This window comes from Pieris napi, chromosome 13 (assembly GCF_905475465.1).
Source record: "Pieris napi chromosome 13, ilPieNapi1.2, whole genome shotgun sequence".
Classification (NCBI taxonomy): Eukaryota; Metazoa; Arthropoda; class Insecta; order Lepidoptera; family Pieridae; genus Pieris; species Pieris napi.
The window spans coordinates 12,523,960-12,545,197 of NC_062246.1; the positions used below are offsets into that span (position 1 = coordinate 12,523,960).

At 34.3% G+C, this 21,238-nt stretch overlaps 1 protein-coding gene and 1 long non-coding RNA gene across 4 annotated transcripts; one reads left to right on the forward strand and one right to left on the reverse strand.

Moving 5' to 3' along the window:
• Positions 1 to 728: 728 nt before the first annotated feature.
• LOC125055005 lies at positions 729 to 16,121 on the reverse strand. Of its 3 annotated transcripts, none has more exons than XR_007117808.1 (7): positions 15,611 to 16,121; positions 3,312 to 3,507; positions 2,877 to 3,012; positions 2,425 to 2,540; positions 1,583 to 1,699; positions 1,242 to 1,358; positions 729 to 874 (listed from the first exon to the last, which is right to left on the reverse strand). XR_007117808.1 is itself a non-coding variant. In XM_047657189.1 (7 exons), the coding sequence occupies exons 1-7, from the start codon at positions 15,833 to 15,835 to the stop codon at positions 747 to 749; spliced, it is 975 nt and encodes a 324-aa protein (XP_047513145.1). In that variant the 5' UTR covers positions 15,836 to 16,039; the 3' UTR covers positions 729 to 746. The 3 variants fall into 3 exon arrangements, 2 of the variants coding, with proteins under 2 accessions (XP_047513145.1, XP_047513146.1); XM_047657189.1 differs by having other exon boundaries at positions 2,425 to 2,530; positions 15,661 to 16,039; XM_047657190.1 differs by having other exon boundaries at positions 2,425 to 2,530; positions 15,611 to 16,039.
• Positions 16,122 to 16,123: 2 nt separating this feature from the next.
• On the forward strand, positions 16,124 to 16,864 carry LOC125055007. Its single transcript, XR_007117809.1, has 2 exons — positions 16,124 to 16,312; positions 16,585 to 16,864. It is a non-coding gene; the product is annotated as an uncharacterized LOC125055007 (long non-coding RNA).
• The last annotated feature ends 4,374 nt before the right edge of the window (positions 16,865 to 21,238 follow it).

A 21,238-nucleotide genomic window follows, 5' to 3' on the forward strand; every position in this document is an offset into this window, starting at 1 on the left:
GTACCTTCTTGGGTAATTTTTATTTTTAACGAGTTTGCTAAATAAAGTTATCTCATAAATATAAAATTCGTAGATTTATATTCGAAGGTTTTATTACAATTTAACAAAGGTAGCCTTCAAATTATATAAATCATATGCTTCTCGTAGGCTTCTGTTTATATCTTTGTCTAAATGAGTTGCCTACTTCAGTCATAAGTTTAATTTAATTATAATTCCAATTATAGACGAAATGATTCAATAAAACTTATTTACTTTTGTAATCTACTGCTTCTGATGAGGTAGCTATAGGTAATAACTATTTCTACGAATAATTAAATTATCTTTTTTATTTTAGGAGTAATTAAAAAATAATCGACTTCAAATACCTGTTTACCTAGATGCTTACCTATATTATAGATCTAGAAATGTGTATACACATCTTAAAAACTGCTTAACCAGTTTTGATTAAACTTAGTGTGTTCCATAACTTGGAACAAAGCTGATTTAAATCAGCTAAAGCTGGAGACCGAGATCAACTGAGAATTTTGTAGATAAACATACATATATACACTTTCGAAATTTAGCCACGTGCTTCCAAGCCTAAATACATCAAATGTCCAATTCCAACGATATCAGAAACCAATAAAGTGAAGATCGCAGACGGTCATAATATGAATCAATTTTTTTTAGAGATTTTTTATGAAAGAAATTGAACTCTTATGTGTTGGGTCTAATTTAGTAGGTATTTTCCATGTTCATCAATCAAACTATTCAGGTAGGTTAGATAAATCAGTGTCAAAAAATATAGATGACAGTAAAAATGCCTGCGCCGGCGCAAGGAACACGGTGGGAAGTAGGTATAATCCCTCTCTGGGACAAGTTGATGAAATCCAATCTGAAAAAAAATGTCCCATTGAGATAATATAATGGACGACACAGTATGGCTAACGGTTGAAATTATAAAAGAAAAATGAAATACATGTTATAATAAAATAGACTTTAAATCGATCACAAAAATAAAAGTCGTTAAGTATTTCTGCTATTATAAAAAAATATTCATTAAATTGTAAACATCCTTCAGAATTCGTTTAAAAGTCTACTATGCTAGTCCCTAAGATTCAATAATAGACACGATCGCAACAATGCTACAACGATGCTATAATTAATGAAAAGAAATGAGTCTTTTATCATAATGTCATAATGTTAAAAGACTTTATTTTTTTAAACTAATTATTTATGAAAGTCTGTGGTATTCATCTCACCAAATCTCGATTTTGGTGTCGCTACGAGCTGCAACAATTGCGCTTCGTTAATGTCCAGAATTGTACATTTAACGTATAAATAGCTCGATGCCGCTACTGTGCTCAGCCAGCTGGCCACTGAAAAAAAGGTTCGTATACAAATATTTTATTAAGTATTCGTCGCAAATTTCATATAATTTTCAAGCCCACCAAACTTTTACTAAATTTGTTTCTAACTGGATACTTCAAGAGACACAATAGGTAAATTGTATTTAAAAGTGTGTATTTAATTTAACAATGGAAAACAGACACAAACATGAATATTTTTAAGAGCATTATAATAAAAATAGAAATGAACTTACCGAGGACCAATGCGGTGAAGACGTCGGACACATACAGAGCGCCTTCAGCTTCCCGCAGCAAATTACAGCAGTCCACATATAACAGCACTAACGCTGCAAGTTTGCTGGTCGTTCGGCCTATTGATTTAAAAATGTCCGAAAACAACAGTCGTGATGGTTACGTGTAACATAGACAATTGCGTCTGGTATCAATTTGGAATCCAGGTATAACAAAAATATAATCAGTAAAAAACACATACTTATAATGTAAGGTCTATATCTTATCCTAACTGTCACACTCAGAGTCGTTCATTAATTCAATATCTCTATGTCAGGCACTGGAGGCTGATCACCTATAAGATTTAAAAATGATCATGAAACAGATTCAGAAATCTGAGGCCAAGACCAAAAGAGGTTGTAGCGCCACTGATTCATTAAATTTAATTGTTTACTAAATAGTGTTAGCTAGCCAGGCTAGCTAGTCGTAATATTCATCAGCCTTAAGGAGGTAAAAGGATTTAAAAAGGAGTATACAACAAAAATGTATTGATTAAAAAAAATAATGAACTAACACAATATCTAATTAACAACATAAGTATCTCCTATTTGGTATTTCCTATTTGTTTAAAAAAATAAAACCTTATATTTACAGATACAAATTTCGATTTATTTACGATTATCATAGAAAAGGGGGTTTCTCTTTAAATTTATGATATCTTTACTTATGCTGTTAGGTAGTGAAAACCTACTTTTAAGCATTTTCTACATACATATTGTACACAATCGATTGTTATTGAAAATCCTTTTGACCTAAATTTAACATTGTTTAAGCCAGAGATCATCAATACACTTTATTTACTTACTGTTCTGCACTTTTGATGCACCACAAATGCCCACTAAATAGGGCAAAACTGCTGTAACTGCTGCTGTTTTTAGATCTTCCATAGAAGGGGTCGGGGCTTTGCCACACTAAAATCAACTAGTTTTGTTATATCACATCAGAGTTCAATATGATAGCAGGCAACGAGTAAAATATCAAAAAAGAAAGAATATAAATTTTCCTTTATATTTTTACTATCGTGTTTTCGTTTCAATTGCAATGATGCTTTTCTCGGGATGATTTTTACGAATTTATATTTCGTTTGAAATAGAAAGAATCCGTTAACTATTAGGCAATAAAGCAACCGAGTACCTACTGCTGGTACAATTAATTATTAAACAGTTTCATTCACATAAAATATGTTTTTGCTTATATGACGGTGAAAATAGGTACCATAAAATGTTAGTGAAATCCGTATCAGTTTCTCAAACTTACCAATAAAAGATGTATTACTGGTATAGTAAGCAAGGATAATACATAGTTGCATCCAACAAGTAGAGGGGTAGCACCATTCGCATAGAGAGACAGAGATAACCACCCACACGGACCACTTGAGCTGGCCAGCAATGCACTTAAAAGTACAGAAATCGATTAAATTAAGATCTTATAGTATGAAATATTCTAAACTAACCACGAAATTGAAGTTATTTGTTTAGCTTACTTTTACCTTCAAGCTTCAAATCTATATTTACGTGTATCCCTAACCTAAGGGTAAGATTCAGAAACGAGACTTAGTGCTAAGTTTGACTCCGGTAAGTCAAAACTGTATTGGATATTATCCTACGGGAGTCATAGTTCGCGCTAAGTCTCGTTTTATAAATATCAGGGTGATATTGTGATGTATTTAAATGGTGTAAACTATAGACTCACCCCTCCATAACACGTCTGTCAAGTGCCACAGATAGTGCATTAACAGTGACAGCACATAAAATAACGCTAGCAATATTTGCGTGGAAGGCTGTCAAGAAGTAAACTCTGGCGCGAAGCGGTTGAAATGGACGACGCCCCGAGTTGAAGTAGATACAGGATAGAGGGAGGTAGCTGGTGTATTCCGTGTGGAAAAAGCCTATAGAAGAATTCATTTTATATTCTTACTTAAAAGTTAAAATCTAATACGATGGATAAAATAATATAATCTTTATAAAGAAACTCAGCCAAAGTGCGACAAACTCTACGATGACATCTCAATGTGTTTTCATTATATGCACCTAAGTACATGGAATGGATACTTTTGAAATCTTAAATAAATCTAACTTTAGCAAGATTTAAAAAAAGTTTTTTGTACACGAGCGGATGATGTCTATATTCGAAATATATTAATTAATTAAAAATAGGTACTATGTAAGTATATCCAGTTAGCATTCGTTTTAAAATGAGAACATATTTCGCTTACCATTGTGTATATTTTAGCCGTTGAAAGTAATCATTTAATAAATCCTCTTCCCCCCGGATCGCCATAAGGTGTAGACGTGCTGAGTGCTTTATTTTTATTTGTATTTTAATTTTAATAAATTCAAATCGAAAAATAAATATAACTGTCTACTAGGAGAACATAAACAAAGTGAAGTGTAGTCAAGCAACCATCTAATTACTACGTGCGCTCCTGGTACTGCGCCCGATCACCCCACTATCGAAGGTATTGATCCCACTCAATATTAATCTTATCGAATCCCCTAAAGCTGTGAATTTACGCCACGCCCACATCCCTACCAGCGTCACACTCGTGCCCCGCTTACCACCACTACCTGCGTCCTGCGCCCGCGCTGATTGCAACAGGTGACTGTGGCCACGCCCACTAATTATCTATTGGCCTATTTACCTTGAGCCATCGGGAACTTCTTATCGGACATTCCATTGTTTAGTGCATTCACATTTTTTGCAAACATCTGCTTGTACTATCGAATAGACAACTGTTAAACTCATTATAATAAAGGATGAATCCTATTGGAGATAAGTCACTATCTGAATCTGCCATTGATCAAATTGGTATGGAAATGGAACAAATCACTCCTCCCAACTATGTGGCCTTGAGAAACAAGAGAAGAAGAGAAGATGATACGAATGTGGACCGATTTGACGTTTTTAGAGAAGAGATAAAAACACTCATTTTAACAATGTTTAAATCGCAAGAAAGTGGCTCCAAAAAGCTTGAATCCACTCTTACCGAAATAAGTAAGACAAACACAAATATCCAGACAACTATGTCCTTCCTCGCTGAACAGAATGTAGAACTTAAAAAGAAGTTAGAACTTCTCGAAATAGAAAGGAAAAAGGACAAGGAACATATTTCTATTTTGGAGGGACAGCTAGAAGACTTAAAAAGAGATAGATTGAAGAATAACATTGAAATAAAAAATGCACCCAAGGCTGATAAGGAAACAAAAGAAGACCTTATAATTATGACCTTAGAGTTGGCTAAATCAGTCAACTGTCAGTTGAGTGAAAAAGACATTAATGATATTTACAGGATAAGATTTAAGAGGGAGGGAAATGCTAGTTCCCCTATAATAGTTGAATTAAGCACTACCTTATTAAAAATGAAGTTTCTACAGGCCTGTAAAACATACAACTTGAAGAACAAGGATAAATTACGAGCTAAACACCTAGGATTAAAATCACAAGGTCAAGAAAATATCCCTGTCTACGTAGCAGAACAGCTGACCGCCTCCAGGGCTCGGCTGTACTTCCTTGCTAGAGATCTAATGAGATCAAAATCTTATAAGTTTTGCTGGACTTCCTATGGCCGTGTCTACGTCAGAAAATCTGAAAATTCACCCATTATCACTATAAATAATGAAGCAATCGTCCAAAAACTACTAGGAGAGCAATGACTAGACTTAATTCTTGAACCTTGTTATCTCTCTCTGTCTTTGCTTGCTCGGCCCATTTTATATTTTTGTTTTACCATATTATGTTATTTCATACTAGTTTTACATATTGCCCCAATAGCACCCAAACCACATCTTTTTAACTACATAGTAAAATATCTTATGTTATTCTTTTATCAAATTTTGTTCCCGATTGTACACACATTACTCATTACTACTACCAAGACACATAAATACTTTATTAACAAAGGCTTGGATTCGGCCCTACACTACTACACACACACCTTCTCCAAACATATTCACACATTATCAGTACGCGATACTTTCATAATAAGTAGACTATTTAACACACTTCATAACCAACAAGCTAATAAAATGAATGGTTTATTTAAAATTCCATCCAATTATGGATAACGTAATCTCATTGATAACAGAAATTGACAATAGTGAGGTGGCTAATTCTAGCTTATGTGATGTTCATGACATATGTAACCAATCCCCTAAATTTCATAAAAATGATTTAAAAATAATTTCTCAGAATATTGTGTCGGTATACAGCAAGTTAGATGATTTCCAACTCACCCTTGCCCAGCTTAATTTTGAAGCAGATTTGATAATTTTAACTGAATGTAGAATAGATAGTGATAAACCAATACCCCAAATGGAGAACTACACTTCTTATTCGACTACAAACCATATAAACCAATGTGATGGTGTTGTTATCTATGTTTCTAGAAAACACAGTGTCAATGTCAAAGAAATTATTCTAACACATGCATCCTGCCTCCAAATTTTATTTTGTGGAGTTACCGTGCTAGGAATATACCGGTCCCCTTCACATACTAATTCCGAGCCCTTCACGGACTCATTAGACCGACATTTAACATCTTTGAAAAATTGTATTAATTTAATTATAACCGGGGATATTAACATTAACCTGATTGACAGAAATGATGCTCCGCAGCAGGAGCGTAATAACCGGCTTTACTATTTAAACATGCTGGCTATGCACGGCTTGCTACCTGGCCATGTACTACCTACACGGTATGGTAATTGTCTGGATCACTTTATGCTGAGACTAGACAAAAATAAACATTCCGCAAATATAAATGTAATAAATACTTCTGTCACTGATCACTCCACCATATTCTTAAGGCTCTTCAATATACCAAAGTCAGGTGCTTCCACTAAGACAAAAACATTCATTGATTACGATAAGGCGATAGCTACTCTAAGAGATAGCACATTGGTGGCTGACTTAACTTCATTAAACAACCCCAACATGATTATAGAGCTCTTACTAAGTAAAATAAGACAAACCTTAGATTTACATACAGTCACTAAGATCATTACATGCAAATATCGTGTAGTTAAGCCATGGATGACTTTGGGCATTCTACGATGTGTCAGAAATAGGAATAACATGCAGAAAAAGCTAAAATTAGACCCTGATAATGAAATTTTAAAAATAACTTACCGTAGATATCGAAATTATTGTAATAAATTAATCAGAAACCTAAAAAGAAATTATAATAAACAGCAACTAATTCTAAATAAAAACAACTCAAAAAAATTATGGCAAACTGTCAACAATATTACAAATCGGAATAAAAATAAAAGCGACAATTACGAACTGCTCCACTGTAAAGAAACAGCACAAGAGTCTATAGATCATTGTAATCAATATTTTACCCAAGTTGGCAAATCACTAGCAGAAGGTATCCTTGCACAACAACCCGCATACAATTGTTCTGACAAAACTACTTCGAATTATCCTCACTTAACTTCATTTGTATTAAGAGATACTGACAATGATGAGGTTCTTAATGTCCTGATGGGGTTAAAATCAAATAGTGCTCCAGGCTGGGATGGCATTCCTACCCAATTCTTAAAGCTAACTGCTGATATAATTGTCCCTATTATTGTTCATTTGATCAATCTATGCTTTGCTCAAGGTGTCTTTCCAGATGCACTGAAAATCGCTGTAGTTACCCCAGTGTACAAAGGAGATGATAAAACGGATATAAGCAATTACAGGCCTATTTCTGTTTTACCACCTATTGCCAAAATACTGGAGAAAATAATTAATAAACGTTTAATGAACTACCTTAATACATTTAATATCCTCTCCCCAAGTCAATATGGCTTTAGACGGGATTTATCGACAGAAGATGCCGTGTTGGATCTCACATCGCTTATTACTAATGCTGTGGATAAAAACAAAAAATGTGCTGCAGTGTTTTTGGATATGAAAAAGGCATTTGACTCAGTATCAATTACAGACCTTATCGACAAGTTGGAGAAAATAGGCATAAGAGGAATTCCCTTGAAATTATTCAAAGACTATTTATGCAATCGAAAACAGAGTGTAAAAATAGGAAAACACCAAAGTGAACAATGTGAAATCACCTTCGGAGTTCCGCAAGGAAGTGTATTGGGGCCCACTCTATTCCTTGTATATATTAATAATTTATGTAACATGGATATAGAAGAGGGAACAATGTTCACTTATGCTGACGACACTGCTGTCGTTTTTGTAGCTGACACCTGGGAGGCTGTTAAAAATAATTCCCAAAAGGGCCTTGCAAGAATAGCTAAGTGGCTCAGCGATAACCTTTTGACCCTCAATACCTCTAAAACTAACTATGTATGCTTCTCCAATTATAACTCCTCTCAACCACCTCCGACGTTTGCTATTCAAATACATACTTGTGGCTCACCTCATTCTATAATATGCTCATGCGATTTTATTAAGCGGCAAAACTGCGTAAGATACCTGGGTACTATGGTAGACCAACGCCTATCATGGCGCGATCATATAGAGCTAGTTATGGCTAGAGTAAGAAAACTCATATGGTTATTTAAAAATCTAAGACACGTAGCTGACTCGGCCCTCCTAAAACAAATTTATACTGCTCTTGCGCAGTCAATATTAATATACTGCATTCCGGCCTGGGGTGGTGCCATTAAAATAAAATTCCTGGAACTGGAGAGAGCACAAAGGTCACTACTCAAAGTTATCCATTTTAAGCCATACAGATTCCCTACGGAAATGTTATATGCGGTTAGCGATCTTCTGTCAGTACGTAAGTTGTATGTACTGCAAACTACTCTTAGAACCCATCGACATATTGGATATGATCCTAGTATTTTGAACAGACGTAGAAGGCATAATGTGGCACCTTTACCAACTTTTTTTTTTTTTTTTTTTTTTTTTTTATATTATGGCAACAGCTTCAACTTTATGCCAGTTTCAAGTAAAAGGTTGGGAAACTACACGCGAAAAAAAATAAACAAAGACATCAGAAGGAAATAAAGGGATAAGCTGGTTAAAAATAAAATATGTACATAAACATATTACATCTTAATATTATTATAGATTATGAAAGAAGCTAATACATTATAATACAATAAAGGATAAAGCAAAAGGCAGGAGATTTTAGTCGGAAACGGAACATGAAGTGATTGTAAAGAATTCAGAAAGGAGGTACGGTCATATTGGGAACAAGAGAAGAAAATATGGTCAAGGTCACCAATATCTTCTCCACACTCACAAATATTACTATCAATAATACGAAGCCTTGCTAAATGATGAGGTGTACAAACATGTCCTAAACGCATTCTGGAAATGATAGAAGTGACAGTTTTAGAACTTTTAACCTCAAAGAACCATGGTCTACTGGGGATCCTGGGTTGAATTTCAGCATAATGTTTGCCTTTGAACTTGCTGCTTCTCAACCAAACATCATTCCATGACTTCCAAAGATGGGTTTTCGGAAGAGCAGCTAAATCATGACAATAATTAATGTATGGGACTATGTCTCCATCCTTTATAGCTTCTTTAGCAAGCTCATCGGCTTTCTCGTTTCCTTTAATTCCACTGTGACTTGGAATCCATGCAAAGATAACGGTGTAATTTCTTTGAGAACATATTAAAAGCTTATCACGTATTTCGCAAATAATAGGATAACAAAGTTTCATTTGGAAAGGAAATTTTTCAAGAGATTGTAGTGCACTTTGTGAGTCTGAAAATATGATTGTACTTTTAGATTTTAATAAAATAACTAGTTCTAAAGCTTTTAAAAGAGCAAAACACTCTCCAGTAAAAACCGAGGATTCAGGAGGAAGTTTAATCTTTTGAATTATTTTATGTTGCCAATGAATTAGACCAACTCCAACACAATTATCAACAGAGATTTTAGAGGCATCTGTAAAAATATAATCCCAACCTTCCCAATTTTGTTCCTCAACGCTACTCATGAAACGAATATTTGTTTCCAGAATATCTTGCTTACGGACGCCTATATTATATCTTATATCCGGATCAAGAATTAAAGAATTGAATTGTGTCATAAATATGGGTAATGATGGAGATCGATGAATGCGGCTGTGTAATGTTAAAAATTTACGAAAGCTTATTATTAGACATGGTAATGATTTGTGACGCCAGTAACGGGATGTATAAATAATATTGTTCAATTCATGCAGCCTTCCATATAGAGGGTGGTTAGAAAACTGCATAGATTTGAACAAGAATCGATCACTTAAAAATTGCCTTCTTAATTTTAAAGGAGGATCGCAGCATTCTACTTGTAAAGCATTGGATGGGCTTGATTTCATTACTCCTGTCACAATTCTCAAAGCTTTTGACTGAATGACATCAAGTTTTTTACTTCCCAAGACACTTCCTCCATCTAAGAGAAATGTGCCATAATCTAAAACAGATCTTATAAGAGCGTTATACACAAGTTTCATAGAAAACGGATGAGCACCCCACCATACACCTGAAAGGCATTTCATGATGTTAAGCAGCTGTGCACATTTCATAACAACATGTTCATAATGGGCAAGTCCAGACAATTTTGAATCCAATATAACTCCTAAAAATTTAATTTTTGTTTGGAGTGGCAAAGATTGACCATTGAAGGTCACATTTATTATAGGAGTTGTGCGTTTTTTGGAAAATACGACTATAGAACTTTTGGAAACTGATAGATCTAGGCCATTTTTAACTAACCAGATATTAAGACAATTAAGTGAACTAGACATGGAATTGCAAGCCTTAACCACAGATTTATCAACGGAATAAAAAAGAAGATCATCTGCATATTGTAGCACATTTATATGGGAATTTATAGATAATTCTAAATCATACGTGTAAATATTATATAAAAGTGGGCTTAGTACCGAACCTTGGGGAAGGCCTTTAAAAACTGTACGCTTTAACTCGGTAATATTATCATATTTCTGAACGATTAATGATATGTATCTACATGATAGTAAATTGATGATAAAACGTATTAATAACGTAGGAACCTGTAGCTCTAATAATTTGCGTTGTAGAATAGAAATGTTCACATTATCATAGGCGGCAGAGATGTCCAAAAAGGCAGCAACAATATCTTCATCACGCGAAAAAGCTATGCGAATATCTGTGGTCAATATAGCTAAATTGTCTATTGTAGATTTTGACTTCCGAAAACCGTATTGACTATTGGCTATTAAATTATTGTTTTCTATAAACCATTCCAAACGATTCTTCACAAGATGTTCAGCAATTTTAGTTAAAACGGAGGACAACGCAATAGGCCTATATGAGGCAACATCATTGGTAGGTTTGTTAGGTTTTTTAATCGCTATAACTTCTTGAGACTTCCATGTTTCAGGAATATTACCTGTGACCATGACGGAGTTTATTAAATTTAAAAAATACATTAAGGCAGTATCACCAAGATGAGATAAAAATGAGTACATAATACCATCCTGACCAGGAGATGAATCTTTAACATGTGAAAGCACACCTTTCAATTCATGTAATGAAAAAGGAGAGTTTAAAGAGGAAGTGTCATCTATCAAAGACGATTCCAAAGGAAAGTAGATCGATTCAGCAGCTGATGGAGGAGCTAATCTGTCTAAAAAGGCATTTGTTAAAAAAGGGGGAAGTGAAGACGACGATAAAGATTCTTTGAAAGCAGATCGAAAACGTTTAATACTTGTCCAAACTTCTGAAGGGCACGTAGAAGGAGATAAAGAAGTACAAAATTTTTTCCAGCCTGCCTGCTTTTTATCTCTGAGGAATTTACGTGTGGTACTAATAACTTCATTGAGAATATCTAAATTTTCATTGGACATGTCCTCAGCATAGACTCTCTCAGCTTCCTTTCTTCTGCTTACAGCAACCATACATTCTCTATCCCACCATGGAGGAAAAGGAATCTTATTAGACGGATTTCGTTTGACAGAAAAAATCTGATCGGCAGATTCTATTAAACATGTAGCCAAAGCTTTGGAGGAATTGGTCTCACCACCGCTAACTAATTCAGGCAAATCATTTATTTTAGATTCGACAAGGATTTTAAATGCAAGCCAATCAGCATTATTTAATTTATATTTCACACGAGGTTGTCGTTTTTGATAAGGAGAGCGTCTAATAGGTGAGGATATGATAATCGGGAAATGATCACTGCCAAAAGTAGATGATGAAGTGTACCAAGAACGAGAAGAAGCAAGATCTGGAGTACAAATTGATAAGTCAACCGCGCTAAGCTTTTCATTAGGCTTTGTACGTCTGGTTGGTGAGCCAGTATTAAGTAAACACAAATTATGTAAATCTAATATTTCAACTAAACGTACACCATTGGAGTCAGTAGTGCCACAACCAAACATTTGGTGATGAGAGTTAAAGTCACCCAATAGAAGGAATGGACGACTAAGTGAAGAAAGTAAATTATTAACGCTATTGAGAATAACAAAAGAGGAACGAGCTAGGTAAATGGAAACTATAGAAATATTATCAATTTTTATGCCGACAATATTAATGGCATCATTAGAGATTAATGAAGAAAACGCTATTTCAGAAAAATTAATTGAGTTCCTGACAAGTAACGCTACGCCACCATGGCCATCAAATCTATCATCACGCAAGCAGGTATATCCTGGGATCCTTAATAGGTACCCTGGCTTCAACCACGTTTCAGATAACGCAACAACAACGGGAGAATGTTTATTTATCAAGTATATCAAATCATGTTTCTTTGGAACAACACTCCTGCAATTCCATTGAATTATCTTGGAATCCATTATTTTTAATAACATTAACTGATTTAATTTTTTCATTAATAGAGGCAACGTGGGACGGTTTCAATAAGTTTGAGTTTATTAAACTAGTTAATAATGCTAGTATCATTTCTAATACATCAGATTTTTCTTCTTCTTCTTTATTTTTGTGTCCAACCAGAGCACTGCCATTTTTAGGCTCTGGAACTTGGAAATCTTTTAAAACATTATAATGAGCAACACGATCATAACCATGTTGTGGTTTACGAGGAGAGCGAGGTTTTAAGAATATTGTCTTTTTATTTGAGGCATTAGTATAATTATTACGAGATACAGACTTCGCTGCGGAAGATACGGGTTTTGGTACTTCCGGAATTGTTGAACTTAATGCATCTGCGTATGAAGGCTTAATAGAAGAAAAATATTTACTGGCTTCGGCATAAGACATGCAGCTCTGAGCCATTTTAACTTTGATTTCTGTCTGTCTCACAAATTCTGGACATGACTTATCTATCGCTGAATGGGACCCTTCGACTTCACACATTACACAGTACAGAGGATCTTTATCTGACCTGTCACATGATACACCTGCATGTTGACCTCCACAGTTATAACATATTGGAGTCTTAGAACGACATTGAACTTTGGTATGACCATAACGGCAGCATTTATAGCATTGTATGGTAGGATAAATATATATTTCTACTGGAAGAGCATTATAGCACATGAAAACCCTTTTTGGTAAAACTTGCCCATCAAATGTTATTACAACTGATTCAGAGGGTTTCCAAGAAACCGAGTCATTAATTTTTACCTTGCGATTCAAACGTCTTATTTTAAGTATTTTGCCGCAGCCTATAGGTACGGATACATTTTGTTGAACTTCCTCTACACTCCAATCTACTGGGACCCCGCGAACTAGACCCATTCTTGTTACGCTGAAAGTGGGAATGAAGGCTTTTAACTTTTTCGTTTCCAAAAGATTGCAGTTAAGAAAATTATTGGCGTCTTTATAATCGGAAAAGCCAACTACGCACCTGTTTCTTCCTATACGCTTTACACTTCCGGGAATAATATTATTAAATTTGTTCTGCTTTAAAAAATTGCCAAATGTTATTGGATGGAGAATGGTCCCGTCGTCAGGTGAACTTTGAATACGTTGAACATGTATAAAATAAGGGGAAACATCGGTAGAAACATATTCAGTACGGCCAATCGAACGGGGGTCCGTATTGGTTACTGAAGTTGTGGTGTTGTTTAAATTTCCCGCGTTAGAGTCTTGAGAGATATTTGAATTTTCCGTGTAAGATGTTGATGGTCGAGAGGGTGTGCTATGTGAATTATTATTATTTTGCAAGTGTGGAGATGACGTGGATTGAGATATAGGTTTTGAAGTAACCTTTTTAATTAAAATTGACTCATCTTCTACATTGCATAAGCTTTCGCACTGACAGTAATCACCGCTAGAGCCACTACCTTTCTTTTTCTTAATTTTCGTACATTGCCGACAAAGGCGCAAATAACGTGTTCGTTTACGACTTCCTTCACCTGTTTGAGATGATACCGAACAATCGGTATCCATTTTGTCAAATTCATCTTGTGAACCAACAGATACATTTGATCCCACAGGGAGATTCAAGCCAACAAGGCCATCATCCCCCCGACCTAGATCGGGGGGCTTGTTCATACAATATTTACAGAAATTACAAAAACTTACCGACTACACGATGACACTATACACAAATATGATATAAAGATTACATATAATACAAAAATTAAAACTACCAGCTTATCCTCTGCGTTTTAACTAGTAAAATTAAATTAAATATTCAACACCGTGAAAAATACGTCTACCATGAACGAAGTTTCCCGCGCTTTTTTCTTTACCAACTTTTAAAACTAAATATGCTCATAGACAGTACTGCTACCAGTCTGCTAACTTATATAATAAATTAAACAAGGAATTAAATCTATATAATATGAATAAATATAAATGTAAAATAACTATAAATTGTTGGTTAAAAACTCAAACCTATGAAGAAGTTGAATCTATTATCTAAGAATTACTATTCTAAAGTCTACTTTTATCTTACACTCTAAAAGAACACACACACTCAAACATATGATACAGACATATACACACATACCTCATACACACTCACTCACACACACTTACACTCTCACACATCAACATACACTTAACTGAATACAACGAACACCCCTCAATTTATCACTCATACACGATGCATCTTTTAACTTGTATAAATATTGTTTTGTTTTTGTAATATTATTCCCTTTTGTCTAAACTTACATACCTAATTAAGTGTACCTAGGAAGAGCGGATACTCCAAACACAAGTATATTATACATACTTAAATGGAGGCTCCAGCCACATGTTGTTATCATTGTAAGTGATTGAATAAATATTTTTTCATTTTTTCATTTTTCAATAATTTCATAATCTACAACCAATTTATTACTTTAAATTAAATTAACTAATAAAAAATCTTTGCCTTTTTACATAATACGATAGGTACTTAATTATTAAATATAATTTAATATACGCTGACCATGGATTTGACTTAAGAGTAAGTTTAAATTGAATAATCGAGATTAATAAAAAGAAGCGTGGTAAAAAAAGTTTAAATAATTAACAGTGCATAATTTTGCTAACTTGAGAAACTAAATATAATAATATAAATTTGAAATAAATGATATAAGATATTGCATGCATTATGGGAAACGAATTTGAGATATAATTAAAAAAAAATTATGTTATTAGTATATATGTACATTCTTTATATTATTTGAAATCTAAATTAGTTTTTAGGGAAATATATTTATTCGAATATGATACATTTTATTTAAGCACGTTTTAATGTTATTTCTCAGTCTAAAATAAAATAATGTTCTATCCGTTTCTTCACTACTGTACTAAAACTAAAATACAAATCTTCATAATGATTTATTTCAAATATTTATTTATTTCCTAACAAGTGGATTTAAATTTGGCAATTAAATAATTAAAGATCTAAGTTGGCGCCTGGTAGATTGTACCAGTGACTCCAGAGCTGGTGCTTTCCTCGCTCAACGAATAAGTATCGCAATACAGAGAGGAAATGAATGTGGAAGAAAGTGAATTTGAAATGAAATGAAATTGGGTCACAATAAAAAAGTTTTTTTTTATAAAGAGTTTTGATGCGACATTAATCTTTTTAAATACTCTAAGGAAGTCGAATAAATTACTTATAAAGCTTATGTTAAACGAAGTAAAATGATTATTACACGTTTGATTGTGCATTTTGTTAAACTACGTGTGCATGCTTAAAATTTGCCTCCGGAAGCCCCATATTTTGGTGCCAGAACTGCCATCGCCACCGCTGCTAGGGCACCACAGAGAACCCATCGTTTCTTAAATTCACACCATAAATCCACTCTATATTCACTTTTAAAAGCATTATAATGCTTTTCTTGCTTATAAACAAGTAGCGTAGCGCTAGAACTCTGCATTTTAAACAGACAAAATTTTTATGAACACATTTTTATAGGTGGTGGGTTGAACGTTCAAGAGTTTAGATATATGTAGTATTTGAAAAGTAAACGCAATTTTATTCAAAAGGAAAATCAATTGAACATGCAAAATGAATTTTGAAATACCGCGCTGCGCAGTGCGCATCTGCATTGCAACAGACCCGTCATTTTGACAGTTAGAACCACAGCTAATAATGCTATGCTTCGATGTCTCTGGATATAGAATGATTTCTATGACATTTCATATTGACTTATGTAGGTAAACACCGTTTCCTACTAGATTTTAAATAATTTTGTAACGTAAATAAACGAACCAACAGATTTAAGATACCTAATTATTATACCCTTTTAATATTGTTTTCTTTGAATTTTGTTTTGTGATGGAGGACGCTTTTAAGAAATTACAAAGTGTCGGTCAAAACAGTGTTGATAATCTCATAAAATGGATGAAGGATTGTAAGCAATAATATGTAAAGAAATGTAGTATTTTACATTATACATACATATATATATATATTAATAAAAATTTCTTTAGTAATTGTTGGAGTTTATAGATAAGACCCCGGGTTTGTCACACTTGTCTTGGTCCATTAAATTACAACTGTTACAATATATTCGCATTTGGAATTATCAGATATTTGCGTCTGTGAATCACATTATATTAGTTTGTCCCAATATTTTTTTCTTAAAATGTATAGCCAAAATCATCGACGGGGTGATAATTACAGAAGAAAGGGCGCGTAAGCTATTTGCCGATGTTACTGACGTTGCAAACGTGGAGTTGTCAAAATTCCAAGCGGCGATAAGCAAACTCGCCACAGAACAGCTGAAGAATGTTGATGTTTTCATGAAGTCGTTGGCAGATGAGGGACCAAAGTTTTTGGAGGAAGCTGTCAGCTCTGCCGGCTCTGCCGGCTCTGCCAGCTCTGCCAGCTCTGCCAGATCTGCTTCAAGTGCTTTGACTAGCAGTAGCTGTGAAGCCTAAATAAAAATACATTATTATTTAATTATTATTGTTTCCCTTCCCTTTTTAGAGGAAATCGTATTAATAATGTCATAAGACTATTAACATCAAAAATCACTGACCTTTTTGCTCCCACTTTTATTTGACAAAACAATTAATTATTAATGTTTTTCTTTATTCGTTTATAAGAAAAGGCTTAAGGGCCGGTGATTAAGAAAAGCAAGCAAAATCTAAGTGCAGCCCACGAAATTAATCGTTAAAATACCACAATGAACGTCAGTAAGTTAATGCAGATTAGACAGTAGTCCTTAGAAAACAAAATATTGTCACAAATTTTCCTTAAAACACTTCCTCACGCGCCTTTAGTGATAAACATGTGTATTCACAGAATTATATACATGTGTTTTTGATTCTACATGTGTATTTACAGAATTATATACATGTGTTTTTGATGTTGGTAGTGGGGGAAAGTCATTGTTATTCACTTGTTTAGTTGAGGTAGCACTTGCATAAGTAATTTCAGTATTTTTTTCCATAATTTTCTTCATTTTAATTGGACATACTTTTGAAATGGCTAGATGAGGTCCGCTGCAATTTACACAACAGCCCTGCGATTCTGTAACTCACTTCACGAACTCACACAGCGGTTTTCGCATCGGCGGTCGCTCTCAAATCAGTCGTTAAGCAGTCATTTTATGATTTGGCATTCTGATAAACAATAAACTACAAGCTCCCACCTTTTCAAAAATTTTAAAATTACTGCAATTTTAGTGGGATTCAGTATTCAAGCAGCTCTTTGAATTGCCGTCACACCTTTAACTTCAGTTGCAAAAATGTGGTTTAAGTAAATGGTGCTCTTGTTGCCCAGACTGTCCTTATTAGCTTCGACAAATACTTTAAACTCGGTATTAACAGAGTTCTCGGTATAAAGTCTTTTATAATTCGGTTTGTAAAACGGTAAATAAGAGTCATTACGCTCACCGCCACCGCCAACGCCAAAGTCCGCTTCGGGATCATCACCACGAACCTCAACGCGAGGACGTTTATTTGAGATGGGCGGGTTATCCCCGCCCCATTTCTAAGGGTCAATACTTCTAAACTCGGCTATTTACACTAAATTTTAAGCAAAAATAACTAAAATTGAAAATAAAACTATAATGTACGCGCGCTCTTTTTGGATTTCCCGCCCAAAGTCCTCCCTCCATAACACGTCTGTCAAGTGCCACAGATAGTGCATTAACAGTGACAGCACATAAAATTACGTTAGCAATATTTATGTGGAAGGCTGTCAAGAAGTGATAACTCATTGGTCTAGTGGTTAGTACCCCTGACTGCGAATCCATGGGTCCCGGGTTCGATCCCCGGCTGAGACGAACATCGATGTGATGAGCATTTGGTGTTGTTCGTAGGTCTTGGGTGTTTAAATATGTATTTATATGTCTATCTATCTATAATATGTATGTATATCCGTTGCCTAGTTAGTACCCAAAACACAAGCTTCAACAGCTTAGCATGGGACTCGGTCAATTGGTATGAATTGTCTTTTAAAAAAAAAGTAAACTCTGGCGCGAAGCGGTTGAAATGGAAGATGCCCCGAGTTGAAACTTGAAGTAGATACAGGATAAAGGGAGGTGGCTGGTGTATTCCGTATGGAAAATGCCTATAGAAAAATAATTTTATATTCTTATTTAAAAGTTAAAATCTAATACGATGGATAAAATACTATAATCTTTATAAAGAAACTCGGCCAAAGTGCGACAAAATCTAAAGGTTCACTCAACGATGACATCTCAATGAGTTTAGAAATTGTATCAGTATATACATAACTCTTTTATCGAGGGAAACAAGTTAATATAAATAAAACATACTTTTCATAGTTTACAATTTCGCGCCCTATTCGCGCGGAATTATCAAACTAGATGATTTTTTTTTACCTCAAAATTAATTATGGAATATATTATAGTATGTAACGTATTCATATTCTGTCATAAATTCTACAGTATTCAAGCATTAAAAATGTATAGTATCAAAGTATTACAATATAAATACAGTATTATTTATCTCTTTCCGAAAGTACCCTAAAAATTATAAGGAGTGACAAAAAAAAATCTACAGCGCATGCTATCTCCGACGTCACGCGGACCGGAATGGCGGAAGTGCGCGGGGCCCTTCCCCGTTGTGCGTTTTTATGAAAATATATTTACAGACAGGCATTGAGTTTTCCATGTAAACATACGAAAAAATATGTCTCGACTTACGTCGTTTCGATTTACGTCGCGTATTTCGAGAACCTAACGTAAGTACGAGGACTGCCTATATTCGAATATGATACATTTTATTTAAGCACGTTTTAATGTTATTTCTCAGTCTAAAATAAAATAATGTTCTATCCGTTTCTTCACTACTGTGATACTAAGCTGATTGTTTGAACATAATTAGTAGTACTAAAACTAAAATACAAATCTTCATAATGATTTATTTCAAATATTTATTTATTTCCTAACAAGTGGATTTAAATTTGGCAATTAAATAATTAAAGATCTAAGTTGGCGCCTGGTAGATTGTACCAGTGACTCCAGAGCTGGTGCTTTCCTCGCTCAACGAATAAGTATCGCAATACAGAGAGGAAATGAATGTGGAAGAAAGTGAATTTGAAATGAAATGAAATTGGGTCAAATACAATTTTTTTTATAAAGAGTTTTGATGCGACATTAATCTTTTTAAATACTCTAAGGAAGTCGGATAAATTATTTATAAAGCTTATGTTAAACGAAGTAAAATGATTATTACACGTTTGATTGTGCATTTTGTTAAACTACGTGTGCATGCTTAAAATTTGCCTCCGGAAGCCCCATATTTTGGTGCCAGAACTGCCATCGCCACCGCTGCTAGGGCACTACAGAGAACCCATCGTTTCTTAAATTCACACTATAAATCCACTCTATATTCACTTTTAAAAACATTATAATGCTTTTCTTGCTTATAAACAAGTAGCGTAGCGCTAGAACACTGCATTTTGAACTTTCACAGCAACTGCAACTGTCCTCTTCTGGAACCCACTAAAACAACCAAATACCTGGGATTAATTATTGATTCAAGGCTTTGTTGGGTCCTCAAATAAACTACCTATGTTCCCGAGTTCGCAAACTTATAAATGTTTTCAAACGCCTTAGAAAGCCTGCTGATCCACATACAATCAAGACAGTGTACACTGCATTATGCCAGTCGATATTATCTTACTGCATATCGGTTTGGGGTGGAGCGGCATTGTCTTCAATGCTGAAAATTGAGCGCACCCAACGTGTCAGAAATAGAAATCATTAATCTAATTTTTAAAGTACTGTTTACTTGTCAAAAGGAAGATACTGGCTGCTCACAACACAGGGAATCCTAGTGTGGGGGCCAGTGCACTTTACTTAATCTAAATATCTTGTATATTGTGTATAATAAAGTTTTTTCTTTCTTTCTTTCTTTCATTTTATACAGACAAAATTTTTATGAACACATTTTTATAGGTGATGGGATGAAAGTTCAAGAGTTTAGATATATGTAGTATTTGAAAAGTTAACGCAATTTTATTCAAAAGGAAAATCAATTGAACATGCAAAATGAATTTTGAAATACCGCGCTGCGCAGTGCGCATTGCAACAGATCCGTCGTTTTGATAGTTAAGAACCACAGCTAATAATGCTATGCTTCGATGTCTCTGGATTTAGAATGATTTCTATGACAGTTCATATTGACTTATGTAGGTAAACAACATTTCCTACTAGATTTTGAATAATTTTATAAAGCAAATACAAAAAACGAACCAACATATTTTAGGAAATTATTATACCCTTTTAATATTGTTTTTTCGAATTTTATTCTGTGATGGAGGACGCTTTTAAGAAATTACAAAGTGACAGTCAAAACAGTGTTGATAATCTCATAAAATGGATGAAGGATTGTAAGCAATAATAATATGTAAAGAAATGTAGTATTTCACATACATATATATTTATTTAATAAGAATTTCTTTAGTAATTGTTGGAGTTTATGGATAAGTGATACCAGGTTTGATACACGCTTGTCTTGGTTAAACGTATTGTCTATTAAATTGCAACTGTTATAATATATTCGCATTTGGAAGAGAATGTGAATTACATTATATTAGTTTGTTCCAATATTTTTTCTTAAAATTTATAGCCAAAATCATCGACGGCGTGAAAGTAACAGAAGAAAAGGCGCGTAAGCTATTTGCCGATGTTGCTGACGTTAAAAATGTGGAGTTGTCAAAATTCCAAGCGGCCATAAGCAAACTCGCTACAGAGCAGCAGAAGAATGTTGATGTTTTGATGAAGACGTTGGCAGATGAGGGACCAAAGTTTTTGGAGGGAGCTGTCAACGCTGCCAGCGCTGCTGCTAGTGTTTTGAAA

What these genes read in the sequence shown, in the direction of transcription:
- LOC125055005 (XM_047657189.1), bottom strand. Translation starts at nt 15,835, where the DNA reads ATGCAGAGTTCTAGCGCTACGCTACTTGTTTATAAGCAAGAAAAGCAT. An exon ending in CTTCACCGCATTGGTCCTCG is followed by an intron (nt 1,359 to 1,582) that starts GTAAGTTCATTT and finishes CCTTTTTTTCAG; the next exon opens with TGGCCAGCTGGCTGAGCACA. An exon ending in GACACCAAAATCGAGATTTG is followed by an intron (nt 875 to 1,241) that starts GTGAGATGAATA and finishes ATTTTTTTTCAG; the next exon opens with ATTGGATTTCATCAACTTGT.